This window comes from Psammomys obesus, unplaced genomic scaffold (genome assembly GCF_907164565.1).
Source record: "Psammomys obesus unplaced genomic scaffold, mPsaObe1.curated_primary_1811, whole genome shotgun sequence".
NCBI classification, from domain to species: domain Eukaryota; kingdom Metazoa; phylum Chordata; class Mammalia; order Rodentia; family Muridae; genus Psammomys; species Psammomys obesus.
In genome coordinates, this window is record NW_026589137.1 from 5,025,759 (window position 1) to 5,043,720 (window position 17,962).

At 38.8% G+C, this 17,962-nt stretch overlaps 1 protein-coding gene across 2 annotated transcripts in view; it reads left to right on the forward strand.

Annotated features, from left to right (window-relative positions):
• Window positions 1–17,962, forward strand: part of Lrch2 (leucine rich repeats and calponin homology domain containing 2) — a 185,372-nt gene that overhangs the window by 67,945 nt on the left and 99,465 nt on the right. For both annotated transcript variants that reach the window (XM_055604968.1, XM_055604969.1), the window contains exons 2-3: window positions 9,697–9,841; window positions 13,619–13,745. In XM_055604968.1, coding sequence (XP_055460943.1) covers window positions 9,697–9,841; window positions 13,619–13,745 — 272 coding nt within the window. The remainder of the gene's footprint in view (window positions 1–9,696; window positions 9,842–13,618; window positions 13,746–17,962) is intronic.

A 17,962-nucleotide genomic window follows, 5' to 3' on the forward strand; every position in this document is an offset into this window, starting at 1 on the left:
TGAAAGTCTATTTTATTAGATATTAGGATGGCTACTCCAGCTTGTTTTCTGGAACCATTTGCTTGAAAAACATTTTTCCAGCCCTTTACTCTGAGGTAGTGTTTATCTTTTTTGCATAGGTGTGTTTCTTGGATGCAACAGAATGTTGGGTCCTGTTTCCGTAACCATTCTGTTAGCCTGTGTCTTTTTATTGGTGAGTTGAGTCCATTAATATTGATAGATAATATTGACCAATGCATGTTAGTTCCTTGTGTAATGGAGTCGATGATCTTACCTTGTTTCATTGCTTGTTTTCTTTTCATTTTTGTTGGGACATTATCTGTATGCCCTGTTTTCTTGGGTGAATTCGTTTTCGTTGGATTGGAGTTTTCCTTCTAGTATCTTCTGTAGGGTTGGTTTGCTGTATAGATACTGCGTAAATTTAGTTTTGTCATGGAATATTTTGTTTTCTCCATCTATGTTGATTGAAAGCTTTGCAGGGTATAGTAGTCTGGGTTGACATTTGTGATCTCTTAGAGTCTCCATGATGCTTGCCCAGGCCCTTCTGGCTTTCATAGTTTCTGATGAGAAGTCTGGTGTGATTCTGATAGGTCTACCTTCATATGTTACTTGGCCTTTTTCCCTTGCTGCTTTTAATATCTTTTCTTTGTTCTGTAGATTTAGTGTTTTGACTATGATGTGACGTGATGTGTTTCTTTTCTGGTCTAGTCTATTTGGTGTTCTGTAGGCCTCTTGTATATTTATGGACATCTCTTTCTTTAAGTTGGGAAAATTTTCTTCTATGATTTTTTTGAAAATATTTTCTGGACCTTGGAGCCTGGAGTCTTCTTTTTCATCAATTCCTATTATTCTTAGATTTTGTCTTTTCATAGCATCCTTGATTTCTTGGATATTTTGTGATTGGAATTTTTCTGATTTTACTTTTTCTTTGAGAGAAGTATCAATTTCTGCAAGTGTGTCTTCAGCTCCAGAGATTCTCTCTTCCATCTCTTGTATTCTGTTGGTGATGCTTACTTTTGTGGTTCCTGATCTTTTCTCCAAGTTCTCCAGCTCAAGAGTTTTCTCACTTTGTGTTTTCTTTATTGATTCTAATTCTGTTTTCATGCCTTGCACCATTTCTTTTATGTGTTTGAATTTGGATTCCTGTCTCTCTACGATGAACTCTATTTCTTTGTTCATTTCCTTTTTGTATGCCACTAATTTCTTCTCTACTTGTGCCTCTATTTGTTTGGCTATGTTTGCCTGTGTTTCTTTAAGGGTTTTGTCTATTTCTTCTTTCTTTACCTCCAATTGACTGGCCATCTCTTTGAAAGATTTGTTCATTTCCTCCTTATGAGCCTCAAATAATTGAGCAAGCATGGCTTTAAGGTCATTTTCCTGTGCTTCTGATGAATTGGAATATCCATCGATTTTGGGGTTTGCTGGTGAAGTCATGATGTCCTGATTTATGTTGGAAATGTTCTTTCGCCTACCCCTGGCCATTGGCTTATCTGAGACCTTCCCTGTTTGTTTTTGGATTCAGCCGATCAGACTGGTACTGTCTCTCTCTCGAGTCTGGAGAATTCTTCAGGAAGTTGAGAGAGGTCCCGTGTCCTTAGCGTATGCTGAGGACTAGCTGTACCTGTGGGAGGAAAGTACGCAGGCGCAAACAGAGGCAAATGCAAGCGTGCGTGCGTGTGTGTGTATATGTGTGTGTGTGTGTGTAAGTGGGTGTGGGCGTGTGTCTCGAGGGACAGAGTGATGGCTAATGTTGAACCCTTGAGTGTGTGGGAGGGGCTCTGCAATGTATATGTCGCAGGCGCTAGTGATGATCGCAGCGCAATTTCTGGCATTAACTGCCTTAACTCCTCAATTAGACCCACAGAGCAGGAACTTCAATGTTCCAAGTGCCCCTCTGTTTCCCAAAGTGGGTATATGGGTGGGAGGGGGTTCGATGCCTGGCTTCTGTTTTAGAAGAAGCCAGGATCAGTGGAGCTGCAGATTCTCAAGGGTGCACTCACTTACAGGCAGGACACTTGGCAGAGATCGGCGTATCTGGGCTGTCTGCTCTCTGGTTTGGCCCTGCTTCTTTGATGTGCTCCGCCAGTTCCGTGCTGCTGTCACTGCCAGGTTATGAGGTCTTGCTGCAGCTGGAGATTTCAGGGTGGTCACGTCAGTGGGAATCGGGGTAACCAGCCTTTCTGTTCTCTGGTTTGGCCCTGGTTAGTCTTAAACTGGAGGGCTGATGTGCCCCGCCAGCTCAGTGCTGCTCCGCCGCCAGGTTAGAAAGTCCCGCTGTAACTGGAGACTGGGTTGCTAGTCCAGATGCTTTCTGGGAAGTCCTGGGGTCTCTTTACTGTGCTCTCCAAGCTTCGGAGGCCCAGCGCCTGGTGTGTCTAGCTTGTATGGCGTTTCTGTCTGGTTTTGGTGAGTATATAGCGTATTCTCTGTCACTGTGGTATTGGGCGGGCCATACCGTCAGTGATCGCGATCCTGCGGAGCTAGTATGGCGTCTAGCAGACTCGGGCCCTGGGAGGATGGTGCAGCTGCCGCTCGTGAATCTGGGGCTCCGAGACACAGTACTGCTGGCCTTTGCCGATAAAGGACTTGGGGCTCAGCCTCAGTGGCTGCAGGCCCCAGGCAGTTAGGTCTGCGCTGAGAAAGGCGAGTCTGCTGTGCCGAGGAGGAGGGAGGTCTGGGGGAGGGGAGTGCCGAGAGATCAAAGGATCGTTTCTCACCTTCCCCAAACAAGTCCCTGGGTGACCCGAGACCAAGGTTTTCACCTCCGGCGATGTTCCCTGTTGTTTAGAAAGTCTCTCCGTTGTTTCCCTGGCTTCAGAAGTTCTTCCACTCATCAACTCAGAACTTTTTCTCTTCCACAGCTTGGAAACTGTGTGTGCTAGTCGCCATCTTGGCTCCGCCCCCTATTTATTTACTTTTTATTAGTTACAGGTTATTAACTTTGTATCCCAGCTATATCCCACTCCTTAAAGAAAATTGGACCTCATTCTCATGAATTTTTCTAACTGACCTTTTAGACACACAGAAATCCTGTTAGGGAGCCCTAAATAAATTGGGAAAAAATGGTTAATTAAGCAAGCAATAACATTTGTGGGCCAGTCTTTGAATGTTGAGAAATTTCGGTCTTAATAGAAGTCCTGTTCGGAACAGTCTAAAGTGCTGGACCAACTGAGATTAGTAACTTTCTTCAAAGATTTCTTAGGAGAAGGCTTTGATGAGAAACAGCAATTGAAGCAGTTGGGGAAGGAACAACCAAAATGGTGGAACAGGCCAGATGCTGGAACAGATGTGTTAACTTCTCAACATGCTGGAAAGATAAATTCTGTCAGGTTTGATCCAGCGTCTCTGGTATCCATCATTTTGTTCTGCAAACAGATAATTTCTCACAAGCATTATATAGTCCTAAAATTATAAATGTATGAGATGCACAGGATGAAACTAAACTGTAAACCGATTTTATCTATGCCATTTAAAAAATGGCATAATAAATTTTGAGGATATTGTAGCCAAGTATTTATTGGCCATGTATTGTTGAAGTTCTGGATAGAGACCTTTTTTATTTTATAATTTTTATATTTTTATATTAATCACAGGTTATTTACTTTGTATCCCAGCCATAGCCCCTTCCCTCATTCCCTCCCAATCCCCCCTCCCTCCCTTATCTCCTCCCCGCCCCTTTCCAAGTCCATTGATAGGGGTGGTCCTCCTTCCCTTCCATCTGACCCTAGCTTATCAGGTTTCTTCAGGACTGGCTGCAATGTCCTCCTCTGTGGCCTAGCAAGACTGCTCCTCCCTCCATGTGTGTGGGAGGAGGTCAAAGAACCAGCCATTGAGTTCATGTCAAAAATAGTCCCTGTACCCCTTACTAGGGAGCTCACTTGGATACTGAACTTCCATGGGCTACATCTGAGCAGGGTTTCTAGGTTATATCCATAAATGGTCCTTGTGGAAGAATCAGTCTCAGAAAAGACCCCTGTACCCTCATATATTTGGTCCTTGTGGAGCTGCTGTCCTCTCCAGGTCATACTAACTCCCCCTTCTTCCACATGATTCCCTGCACTCTGCCAAAGGTTTGGTTATGAGTCTCAGCATCTGCTTTGATACATCGATAAGTAGAGTCTTTCAGAGGCCCTCCTGTCCTGTCACCTGTTTTCTCCTACTTCCAATGTCCATCCCCTTTGTCTTTCTAAGTGAGGATTGATCATCTTACCCTGGGTCCTCTTTCTTTTTTTATTATTTTTAGGTGTACAGATTTTAGTATGTTTATCCTATCTTATAAGTCTGTTACTCACTTACAAGTGAGTATATACTGTGTGTGTCTTTCTGCTCCTGGGATAGAGACATTTTTATGTCTCACTCAGTTCCAGAGTTGTTCCCATGTGAAGGGATCAGCAGTTTGTTACCTCTTGTGTTTAGTCTTCTCGATTTCTCTCTTCTTGTGTGTAGCCAAGATCTTCTGGTGGTCTTCCTCTGTCGTTTCTCATAATTTATCTTCTTCTATATGAACATACGCAAAACCTCTTCCTCAGTGTAACATATTCCCTGTTCTCCATTTTGGAATTTGCACCTTTATATGCTTCTCTAATTCAATAGTCCTTTCTAAATTCCACTGTGTCTTAGCACATGTGCCATCTATCTCATTTAAACCTTCTTAAATTGGTAAATCATTATCTAATCTATTTTGGGCATGTCCTTCCTGTATTATGACCATCTTTAAAAATTATTGTTAGATATTTTCATATCTCTAATAGGTTTCATGTCATAATGTCTAAAATATTGTTGAATTTCAATGGATATACATGCCGTAGCACCATCAGCCCCAATTTGCAAGAGCACTTTCAAACATTCACCATCTCTAACAAATGTGTAACTTTAGGATCATGCTCTTCACTGGAATTCTGAATATTAATTTGTGGCATGGTGCATGTATTTCAGTTCTCCAACTCTGTAAATTGGAGCATAGCAGCCACTGTATGATATTGTTCCAAGACAACACTAAACAGAATCAGCATTTCTACTTTAGCATATAGATCTTCATCCAGTAATTGAACCTTGACAATACATATATAATATCCAGTCTGACCAAGTTGGCCTATATCCTAAGACTTTCTCTCCAGCATCTCAATGGGCTGCCATTTTGCAATATCTTCAAACCTCTGTAGACTTTTCTTATCTGGAACCACCTCTTTTTGTGTTATTGTAAGTACTAGATTGGATTGCTCTGAAGTCTTTGTATTTTGATTGAAAGATTTCCCCCAATCTCTGTATTATGGTCTTTAATTTAGCATCTATTTTCTCAGTTTCTTCTTTTTCTAAGTCTGTCTTATCCTGATCTTTCCCAAAGAGGATATATAAAACTGAAATCACCAGTGAAAAAAATTATTTATGTGCAAAGATAAACAAACTCAAATGGTATCCAACAGCACTGTGTCACTGTGTCTTCCTCCATTTTCAACACAGAAAATTATCTTTTTAAATCTCAAAACCTTTCCTTAAGGACTTTACTTTTTTTAAAGTAATTTAATTTTTTTATTTTCAAATAAATTTATACATTCACTTATATCCCAGCTGTATCCCTCTCCCTCTTTCCCTCCCATCCTCCCCTTCCTCCCTCATCTCCTCCCTACCCCCTTCCAAGTCCACTGAGAGGGGGTGTCCTCCTCTCCTTCTGTCTGGCCCTAGCTTATCAGGTATCTTCAGAATGGTTGCAATGTCCTTATCTGTGGCCTAGCAAGGCTGCTCCTCCCTTGGGGGGGGGGAGGGGAATTTCAATGAGCCAGACATTGAGTTCATGTCGGAAACAATTCGTGTCCCACTTACTAGGTAACCCTCTTGGATACTGAGCTACCATGGGCTATGTCTGAGCAGGGGTTGTAGGTTATATCCGTGCATGGTCCTTGATTGGATAAACAGTACCAGAGAAGACCCCTGTGCCCAGATATATTTGGACCTTGTGGGGTTCCCTGTCCCCTCCAGGATATACTAATTCTTCCTTCCTTCATATGACTCCCTACACTCTGCGGAAGGCTTGACTATGCATCTGCTTTGATACACTTTCAGGTATCAGAGTCTTTCAGGTGCCTTCTCTGGTAGGCTACTGTCCTGTTACTTGTTTTCTCCTACTTCCAATGTCCATCCCCTTTGTATTTCTAGATGAGGATTGATTATCTAACCCCTGGTCCTCTTTCTTGTTTATCTTCTTTAGGTGTACATATTTTAGTATGTTTATCCTATCTTATAGGTCTAGTACCCACTTATAAGTGAGTATATACCATGTGTCTCTTTCTGCTTCTGGGATATCTCACCCAGGATGAATTTTAGGACTTTACTTTCTTAGTTCCAGGTTCCCTTATAAACCTTACCAATTCAGATGCTTGAGGCTTCTCTGTCTCTGGTTCCTACTTCCAGGGAGAGGTATTTTTCTACCCAGCCAGGACAGGATCCTGACCCCTTCCTCACTGTGGGAAGTTAATGGGTCCACAAATGTTTGTTTCTCGGAGTGTCAAGAACCCCTTCTCAAAGGGATTTTGCTTTCTGTCTTGGCTAGCAAAGTCTGGCTTTGAGAATTTTCCTTGTTAAAGAACCACTTTTTCTCTTCCTAAAGTAACTGCCTCTCTGGGGTTTGTATGTATCAATTTTTTTTTCTTTTTCTGCAGCCTGCTGGAGGTCTTACTGCTCTGCAGGTGGTCTGTTTAATCAGGAATCTGTAAACTCCTAGTTCAGGAACTGCCTTTGCTTTGTTTTTAAGAAACAGAATTGAAAAACTGCTCTATATTTTTACTTTCTATGTAAGTTCTTGCTAGATTACTGTAAATTCTGCCCCACGTTGTTGCACCATTTGTTGTTGAATATTAATATTAATTATTGATTTATCTTTTCGTTAAACAGTGGTTATTCCTAAACCAGCTGTATACCCAGATCACCACATAGAGACTAGGATTTATTTAATTAACCTAGAGCACAATGCTGGGCAAGTTACTCCATCCTAAACCTCCAAGTCCACATAGTTTTCTCCCATTCAGATTTTCCACATTGTACTTGCTTTTAGTCATATCTTAGGCCTGGTTCATCTCTCCTCTCCTGCTGATCTCTCCTTTCCCACTCCTCCCATTTGCTTCCCTCTCCTCCCCTTTGGACCAGGATGTCCCACTCTATTCTCTCCATTGCTCAGCTCTGGCTGGATGTTTAATTGACAATATAGTGACCAAATGGTGGCATGTTTGCACAGACTTGAGACAGGTGATACTTAGAGTAAGCAACACAATGCAATGTCCTGATTGAAACCAGATAGTAGGGTAGAGAAATCAGCATTTGAATGAACAAACGTAAATTGTATACATTCCACAAGAACATTATACCAACACTTAAGTAACATTTCTTGTTTCTATGATTTTGTTGCATTAATGTTATTCCTATAACATCTAGTTTTAGTTATTCATGTGAAACGTTGTGTTTCAGATTAATAATCATCAGATAAATTTAGTTACATCTTTTCTTCTAAAAGAAAAATGTCACATCTGTAGCAACAACAAAAAATCTAATTCCCACTCATAGACCTTTATTGTGTAGTATCAGTAAAAGCCTTGGCTAGAATCCTCTGGCTGTCTTTAATTCTCAGTTCTTACTTAATCCACATAGCTCATCCTTTACCCTTCGCTATTATGTGCCAATGGTAAATATATTTCAAAATCTATCCATTTTCTCTTTTTTAGTTTTGCTACCTTATTTAAAAATAACCTCTCTGACCATTAAATAATCTGTTAGTAATTCGTATGAGATGCTGTACAGAATTATAGTTCAATTTTTCTGTAACTAGGTATAAAATTTTATAATAGCTGGGAATGAAAATCAACTCTTTACCTCTGCCTCCACTTTTGGTACCCGTATGCATTATTTCATACAGATCAATGTTCTAAAGAGGAAGTTTACTCTGTTGATAAATAAATTGGTTTCTTCTTTTTCAGTAAGGATGTTGAACACTACTGATAGGAGATTGTTTTCCTACTGAGGACAGGACAGATGCTAAGCCAGGTTGGACTGTAGATGTTCTCCTTGATGCAATACAGATAATACTTTTCTGAAGATTCTTTTGTTTTAAGCCAACTAATTATAATAAACTAGCATAAACAGTGGTATTTCCATGATAAGGTAATCAATTTGATAATCATTTGGTTAGTTGAGAACAGCTTGTGTTTTATTTATTTATTTTTGCTTGTTTGTTTGGCAGTCAGAGCTAGAGAGTACATAGATACTGTTATAGTGTTCAACATATTCTCCAATTACAGCTCTCTTGCGAAGAGAGAATATATTCTTGGGTAATTGTTATTCCATCATGTGATGTTCTAATTTTTTAAATATTTTATTTAACAATGAACATCTAATAAAATAAGAATGGTCAGATGATAGTACCATAATCTGACTTTTTGTGAAGTCTCAATTGGAGAATGTATGTATACGCTTACAGAAATCTAGGGCAAGAAAAAAAAAATAATATGCGCTTCCTTGCTTGATTAACTTACCAAGAGGAGGTTGGTGACAATGTGTGAGAATCAAGAAATAGGGATATAGGAAAATATTTTCAGTTTAGATTTTACACTTGTAGAAATAGAGGTGCTTGAAAGGTATTAAAAGGTAATCCTCAACATGAACACATAGCTATTTAAGTCAGTCACTATGGTACATACCTATAATCCTGGGTCAGGGAGGTAGACAAAGGAAGGTTGTGAGTTCAAGGATAGGCTGAACTGCATAGTGACTCACAGTTCAGGCAGAGTTTTGTGACATGGCCTTACCTTAAAAACACAACACAACAACCAAGCAAAAAAGCTAATAAGCATTTTTAATTTATAATTTGTCAGTGTATGACTATTATTTGCCCATGGAATTAGATTAACTCTCTCAGGAAGATTTGTGTCTTGAGAGGGCAAGAATGCTTTATGTGATAGTTTTTAGGAAGACCAGTATTCTTGATTCAGGTAGAGGAAATCAAGCCAAAAAACCTGAGAAGTCAAAGAGATTTGTAGATATTCGGAAAAGAGGCCTCCTAATCCAAGGAATGAAAATGTTTCCAGGTAGATGGAGAAGTTATTGGTATGGAGGCTGTGAGTAATCTTGTAGGATGTGAGGATGAATAGAAACCTAGATGTGAGTTGAAAAGTCCACAGTAAATTTAGTTGTATAGTGGATTTCTGTAAATTTGACCATGAAAGAGGAAGAGAGAGATGGAAATAATGTGGGTTCAATGGAAGATTAGAGAGGGTTTCTCATTTTTAAAGATCAATGAGAATTCCTTTCCTTTTTTTTGTGTGTGTGTGTATGTGCTATGTGTATGTGTTTGTGTGCTGCAGGAAGTAGAGTCCATGGCCTCCTGCAAATTAGCCAAGTGTTCCACCGCTAAACTACACCTCCCACTATTGGTATATTTAAAAGAAAAATACCATATTTGGAGTTTCAAGAGATTTAGGAGCATATATTGTTTAGAGATTTAGAAGCATATATTGTTTTTAGGATTTTAAAGTAAATTTTTAAAAAAGCATTTTGTATGAATATATTAAAATAATATCTTCTTCAAGGTATTGGTGAATATTATTTTTTAGTATGTTCAGTAGTTGTTTAGATTTGGAGTGAAAGTTGTTGTGGTTATTACTATACATAAAAGTGTTTACTTGTTACTAAAACATTGTTTTTATTTTTCAGATCTTTCCAGAAATCGTTTTACAGAAATTCCTTCAGATGTGTGGTTATTTGCACCACTTGAAACATTAAACCTGTATCATAACTGTATCAAAACCATTCCTGAAACCATTAAGAATTTGCAGATGTTAACATACCTTAACATTAGGTAAGCAAATTTTTAAGAATAAATCTTTTAGGTGCTGAAAAGTTGACTCAGCAGATAAGAGAATAGCATGCTTGTTTCAGAGGACCTAGGTTTGGTTCCCAACAACCACATGTTTGCTTCTAACCATATTTAACTCCAGTTTCAGAGGATCCAATGACCTCTTCTTACATACTCTGTAGTCTTAGATTTTTCACTAAACCTACTTTATTTGTGGTGCTTAAACATCTTTACCTCCCTTCCAACACCCCTCTCCCAACCTTAGGTAGGAAATTAGTAGGGAAAAGGCCTGTATACTTCTTTTATTTATTTCCTGGTGATGATTAGCGTTGTTGGGTCTTCAGGGAATTACCAAACTCAATTGTCATGATACCAGCAGTCCAGTGCAAAGGACAACACCATGAAGCAACATGAATGAGCACAAGTCAGTAAAACCCACAAGACTCAGATTGTCCCAAGAAGTTCTCTGGAATATTTCTCCTGAGAAGTCAAGTGTCAAAGCACAAAGATCAGTGCAGTGGTGTTGACCAAAAAGCAATGTCACACTATGTGTGCTCCTCTATATATCTCCTCTCCTCATAATCCATCAACGAATGTTCTCAGCTGACCAAAGTCATGCCCCTCGTACAAGATAGCTCACAGTAAAATATCAAGTGCCCTCTCATAAGCCAACCTCCAGCAAAACATGTGTCCAGCTTGCAGCAAAACATCACATGACAAAACTAAGACTTCAAAGAAACCAGAAACTTTCATTTCAATCCACAGGCACCACGTATACACATGATGCACATGCATACGGGCAGGCAAAATATTCATATCAATAAAATGATAATAATAGTAATAACAATAATAAGTAAAAAAAAACAAATTTTGGGTTTTCATAAGGCTTTAATCATTTTTAGTAGTAAAGAAACATTTTGTTTATACTCACATTATTTTTTAGGCTTTAGGTATTGTTCTTTAAGGCAATGTTTCTCAGTTTCATATATAGGCATTGTCTATGGATCTTGTTAAAAAGATTGACGTGTTAGATCTACATTTTCTAAAAGGTCCCTTGCTAATTCCTTTACCTGCTTGTGTGTTGATAATTAGATCTATGTTTGAGAGGAAGGCTTTAGAACATAATTTTTTTAGATTTTTTTAACTTTTATTAGTTACACTTTATTCACTTTGTATCCCCCCATAAACTCCTCCTCCCTCCCCTCCTAATTCCACCTTCCCTTCTCCTTCTTCACTCATGCCCCTCCCCAAGTCCACTGATGGGGAGGTCCCCCCTCCTTCCTTCTGATCTTAGTCTATCAGATCTCATCAGGAGTGGCTGCATTGTCATCTTCTGGGAAATAGTAAGATCTGGAGAGGACAGGAACTCCACAAGGAGAGCAATGGAACCAGAAAATTTGAACACAGGCGTCTTTCCAGAGACTCATACTCTAACCAAGGACTATTCATGGAGATAACCTAGAACCCCTATACAGATGTAGCCCATGGCAGTTCAGTGTCCAAATGGGTTCCCTAATAAGGGGAAGAGGGACTGCCTCTGACATGAACTGATTGGCCTGCTCTTTGATCACTTCCTCCTGAGGGGGGAGCAGCCTTACCAGGCCACAGAACATGATTTTTTTTTTAAATTTGTTGCCCAATCATTTGAATTTACTTATACAGCACTCTAGTTACATTATAGTGAAAAACCTCTTAGGTAAAGTCTTATCATTTGTGATGTTGCCAATTCACGATAGGTAGATTGCGATGGTGTGGTTGGAAAATGAATTGACAGACCATCTTTATGATTATCATGTTTCCTTCTTTTAGTGATGGGATCAGCCTAAGGTTTTGTGGGATGCTGGACAAGCATTTTATTACTGAATGGCTTTCCTAGTAACTTTATGCTTATATCTGTTTACTGTGGGCAATATCCCAAATATCTGACTGATATTAGCTCATTTAATATTACAACATCGCTTTGATGTATATTGGATTATCCCAATATTACGTATGGGAAAGCTGGATTAAATTATTTGCAAAAAAAACCAAATATTCGTAAGTTGTTCTTTGGTGTCCAGGAGAATGACACTTCCCCCAAGTACTAAAGTCCATCAGCATTCAGTTTCCTTACAAAAAATGGCATAGTGTATGAAGAATTATGAGTGAGTCCTAGGATATTAGACATTTCAGAAGTCTAATTCCAGGATTACTAAGTGAAGAGCATTGTCCTTCCTTTTTGTTACCGATAGCAGACAGAGACAGGCATGCATGCATGCATGCATGCACACATGTGCTCGGCCACTACTTTAAACCCAGCCTAATATTTCTGGATATAGTCTGCAGTGATAAGATGGGGTAAAGATTTTTCTCTACTTTCTCCATTCTTGGTTGCATAACAGGGTGCTTTTGTATATATATACATTATATAATGCTAGTTTGAAAAATAGGAAAAAAATGATAGACATTTGCTTGTCAGTTCTTGCAAGTGTATAATTGGGATGTTGTCTTTTCTATATTTTGATTGTAAGAGACTATGGGGTCAGTCCATCTGAATTTGACATTTGACTATAAGAGCATTAAGGACAAAGATCCCAGGGCCAGATTGACCTGGTTTCAACCTTGACTCCTGCTTACCAGCTGTGTAACTTTAGAATGTTTTAGTTATTCTCTTTGTAGGTCATTTTGTTTTTCAAAATGGGGCTCATTATTAATGTTTTATTAGGTTGTTGTGATGGGCAGTTGAGGTAATTCATTTAAGTTATTCTGTACGTTTACTGGCACATAGTAAGTACTCATTAAAATGTTAGTTGTTAGTTGGGTGGTGGTGGCATACACCCTTATTACCAACACTCAAGAGGTAGAGGCAGGCAGATCATTGTGATATGATATTAGGTATGTGGCCAAGCTGATCTACAGGGTAAGTTCCAGGATATCCAAAGCTACACAGAGAAACCCTGTGTAGATGCCCCCCCCCAAGGTTAGTCATTATTGTATTTAATTATAATCTAGAGAATTTTTTATTAATGTTAAGCTGTTATAAATATGTTGTTAAGGATTGTGCTATAACTATATAAAAGGAACTGATATTTTTTTATTTTATTTTTAAGTTTGTGTATGTTAGGGGCTGGGAGGGGAGTGTTCATATGAATGCAGTGCCTATGGAGACCAGAAGATGGTGTCAGATTCCCTGGAGCTAGAGTTGCAGGAGATGAAATGCCACCAGGCAGGTTTTGGGAACCATATTTGGGGATCCTGCAAGAAGAGCAGTCCATGTCCCTAATTCTTGAGCCATCTCTCCACTATCCAAGCTACCAATATTTTAAAAGATAGATTTCTTTCTTCATTTTAAGTACACTGTCAGCAAATTCACCTCAGATCCTTCCCATGGTTAGAGTTACAGAAATATTGGGCATGCTAATGTGCCACAGAAGACGATTCTAGCTTTCTCTAACTCAGAAAAATCCAGAGTTGTTTGTGGGTGGGTAACATGCTAACAGTGGCATATGTAATTACAGAACCTTTGCTATTAGACTTGTGTTTAAATCTCTTCTACAACTAAGTAAGTCATGTAGTGAGCTTTAGCTTTCATTTTTCATTTTTCTGTATTGAAGCTAATAATATTACCTATCTTGTTCAGTTAATGAGTGGATTAGACAATGCATCAAAAGTATTTCCATGCACTTCCTTGAAGGAAACAGTAAGTGTTGGTAAAAGCTTATGGTTTGCTTTGTTACTTTGTTAGATAACATTGAGGTTCAAACATAGTTTTCAATATGAGAATCTGTTATTTTTTTTCAGTCGAAATCTTTTATCAACTTTGCCAAAATACCTATTTGACCTTCCTCTTAAAGTTTTGGTGGTCAGCAATAACAAACTGGTATCCATTCCAGAAGAAATTGGAAAATTAAAAGATTTGATGGAGTTGGTGAGTAAAATGTTGTATTTAATACACACACACACACACACACACACACACACACATATGTCACATGTAATAGATACCTTTTCCTTTTGAAGTTGTACTCATTCTTTTGTAGTATTTCACTGTAATTTATTTAAAGGGATAACTTGGTATATGCCTAAATTTAGTTGGTTAACACTCTCAGCTATTATTTATGTCTGATTTTAGCTCTCATCTAACAACAGCAGCAGAAGTTTGGAATTCCTAACTCTTAGAGACTTTAGGAGACTTGGTTACATGTTTTCAGAAATATATTTCAAGTCAATAGCTATTTATTCATTTAATTTCTAGGGAAATTTTTATGGAACAGAGATTTTTTTTCTAACCTTTTCCAGAGTTGATGAAGAGAGGTAGAGAATAGTCGTAAAATAGAGACAACAGCTCTGTGTTCCAGGGGTGCAAGCCTGTAGTCTCAGCTATGGCAGGGGAAACAGCATGTTCATTTGAACACAGGAGTTTTTACATTAAGACAGCCAGCATTCTAAGTCTTCATTTCACCAAAACAAACCAACAAACGAATAAATCATCAGTATTTAAAAGGTAGAGCATGGTGCTTACAAAAAGAAGTAGTAATAACAAAGTAACTTTCTTCAATTAATAGGATCAAATGATTTTATTTATAACTCTTTTAGGACCAAAGTAAAACAGGCAATTGTATGTAACTGATTGTAGAAACTTATATGGTATTTTTAAATAATAGCATTTTAGATTCTAAAGGACATTGAACTTCCAGAGCAAATAATAACTTAGTGCTCATGTATTTGTGTTACTTCAATTTTACACTGTACCAGGATGCTTGTTTTTAGGAGTTTTCTTAAGTAGTATGTTATAATCTCTTAAGGAGCAGAAGTTTTCTTATCGGACATACTTGCAATTTTATAATGGGAACCTATTACAATAATTAACAATAATCGGGGATGTCAGGATTTTATGCTTTAGAATCATATAATTTTGCGGTTATAAAAGGTCTTAGATTCCCTGCACTCTACCTAAAGTTTGGCTGTGAGTCTCACCATGTGCTTCAAACCCTGCTGGGTAGTCTTTCAGAGGCCCTCTGTTGTAGGCTCCTGTCCTGTTCCCTGTTTTCTCCCTCTTCCGATGTCCATCCTGATTGCCTTTCTGAATGTGGATTGATCATCTTACCCAGGGTCTTCCTTCTTGCTTAACTTCTTTAGGTGTACAGGTTTTAGTATGTTTACCCTATATTATATGTCTAATATCCACTTATAAGTGAGTATATACCATATGTGTCTTTCTGCTTCTGGGATACCTCACTCAGGATGATCTTTTCTAGTTCCCACCATTTGCCTGCAAATTTCATGATTTCTTTGATTTTAATTGCTGAGTAGTATTCCATTGTGTAAATGTACCACAATTTCTGTATCCGTTCCTCAGCTGAGGGACATCTAGGTTGTTTCCAGATTCTGACTATTATGAATAAAAACCTGGAGGGAAAGGAGCTCTACAAGGAGAACAACAGAAGCAAAAAATCTGGGCCTGGAGGTCTTTTCTGAGACTGGCACTTCAACCAAGAATCATTCATGGAGATAACCTAAAACCCTTGCACAAATGTAGCCCATGTTATCTCAGTCACCAAGTGGGTTACCTAGTAAGGGAACAGGGACTCTGTCTCTGACAAGAACTTATTGGCCTGCTCTTTGATCACCTCCCTCTGAGGGGTCCATCCTTACTAGGCCACAGAGGAAGCGAGTCCTGATGAGACATGATGGGCTGGGGTCAGATGGAAGGGCAGGAGGACCTCCCCTATTAGTGGACTTGGGGAGGGACATGGGAGGAGAAGAAGGAGGGAGTGTAGGAGTGGGATGGTACAAGAGAGGGGGCTATACCTGGGATAAAAAGTGAATAAATTATAATAAATTAAAAAATAAAGGTCTTAGAAATGATCTGGTATAATCACTTCATAATGGAGGAAATTCTGATATATCTACTTATATATTTCCAAGAAGGATAATTTACTGGGTACATTTGAACTCTATTTGTTAGTAATCTTTCTTATTTTTTAACCACAATACATGCTTCTTTCAGCTGTGTCTAGTGACTTTTGCTGCAGTATGAAGAAATGCATAACTTCTCTTCCCTCAAGTACTTTTAATCTACATGTGTCTGTTGTCTAATACTGAAAAAATATTTTTGTTATTATTATTGTTATTTACCATTTATTCATTTTGTATCCCAATTGTAGCTCCCTCCTTCATCTCTTCTGGTCCTACACTCATTCCCTCTTCCTCCCTATCCTTCCCTAGTCTACTAATAGAAGAAGTCATCCTCCCCTGCTGTCTGACCCTAGCCTATCAGGTGACATCAGCATGGATCCTCTTCCTCTGTGTGATGACTATGCCACCCAACTAAGGAGAAGTGATCAAGGAGCAGGCAACTGAGTTCATGTCAGAGACTGTTTCTTCTCCTCTTCCTGGAGAACCCACATGGAGACTGAGCTGTCTAGAGGCTACATCTAAGTAGGGGGTCTAGGTCCTCTCTATGCTAGGTCTTTGGTTGATGCATCAGTCTCCAAAGTCTCCCCTGGGCCCAGGGTTTTTGTTTTTGTTTTTTCGTTTGTTTGTTTGTTTGCTTTGTTGTTCTCCTTATGTGGCTCCTGTCCCCCTTCTTCTATAAGTCTCTCTCTGCTCTGTCCAATCAGAATACTACTCAGCAATTAAAAACAAGGATACTCATGAAATTTTCAGGCACATGGATGGACCTAGAAAAGATCATCCTAAATAAGGTATCCCAGAAACAGAGAGACACACACAATATATACTGACTTATAAGCAGGGATTAGTGTTATAATATAGGATAAACATACTAAAATAATAGTCATAAAGAAGCCAAACAACAAGGTGGACCCTAAGAAAGAGGCTTAATTCTCATTCAGAAGGAAAAACAGGACAGACACTAGAAGTGGTAGTAAAGAGGGAACAGGATGGGAACCTACCACAGATGTTCTTAAAAGACTCCACCCGGAAGGGAATTGAAGCAGATGCAGAGACTCACAGCTAATACTGAAAATTTAAGGTGATTTTTTTATTTTTATATTAAAATTTATTTATTTTTTTGCATTTATTTTATTAATTACACTTTATTCATTTTGTATCCCCCCCATAAGCCCCTCCCTTCTCCCTTCCTGATCCCACCCTCCCTCCCCTTTCTGCATGCATGCCACTCCCCAAGTCCACTGATAGGGGAGGTTCTCCTCTCCTTTCTGATCTTAGTCTATCAGTTCTCATCAAAAGTGGCTGCATTGTCCTCTACCGTGGCCTGGTAAGGCTGCTCCCCCCTCAGGGGGAGGTGATCAAAGAGCAAGCCAATCAGATTATGTCAGAGGCAGTCCTTCTTTCCATTACTATGTAACCCACTTGGACACTGAACTGCCATGGGCTACATCTGTGCAGGGGTTCTAGGTTATCTCCACGAATAGTCCTTGGTTGGAGTATGAGTCTCTGGGAAGTTCCCTGTGTTCAAATTATCTTGTTCTGTTGTTCTGCTTGTGAAGTTCCCATCCCCTCCAGCTCTTACTATTTCCCATTTCTTATATAAAATTCCATTCACTCTGCCCATCAGTTGTCCGTCAGGCTCAGCATCTGCTTTGACAGTCTATACTGCAGATGCTTTCAGAGGCCCTCTGTGGCAGGTTCCAAGGTTGTTTCCTGTTTTCTTCTGGCTTTCAGAGTGATTTTTTTTAAAACTAAAACATCCTTATTACCTTTATTTGTTTCAATGACTTTCTTTTTTGGTGTGTTCCAGTTATTTAAATTGAACTTTGTTGATTTATTAATGTGATTAAAAATTAGTAGGGATTTGGAAAACTAAACAGTAATAGGTGCCCAATTCCACATTTTGCATAATTTTCTTATATTTATTAGTTTGTTGAGAATTACATACAATTATATATTTTCATAAAATTCCCCTCTTTTTCCAATTGCCCCACGTACTTTCCAGACCTGCCTGATTTCTCTACTCATTGAACTTTGTGTTCTCTTTAACAAAATAGTTTAAAACCTATTGTGTTTAGTTTGTCTGGCTGTATTTTCCTGGATGAGCGTCCTTCCACTGGAGCACAGTTTACCACACTCTTAAAAAAAATAGTAAATTTACTCAAATAAGGAAGTTTCAATGTAACAGAAATGAAAAAAAAAAAACATTGGGAATCTATATACAATAAA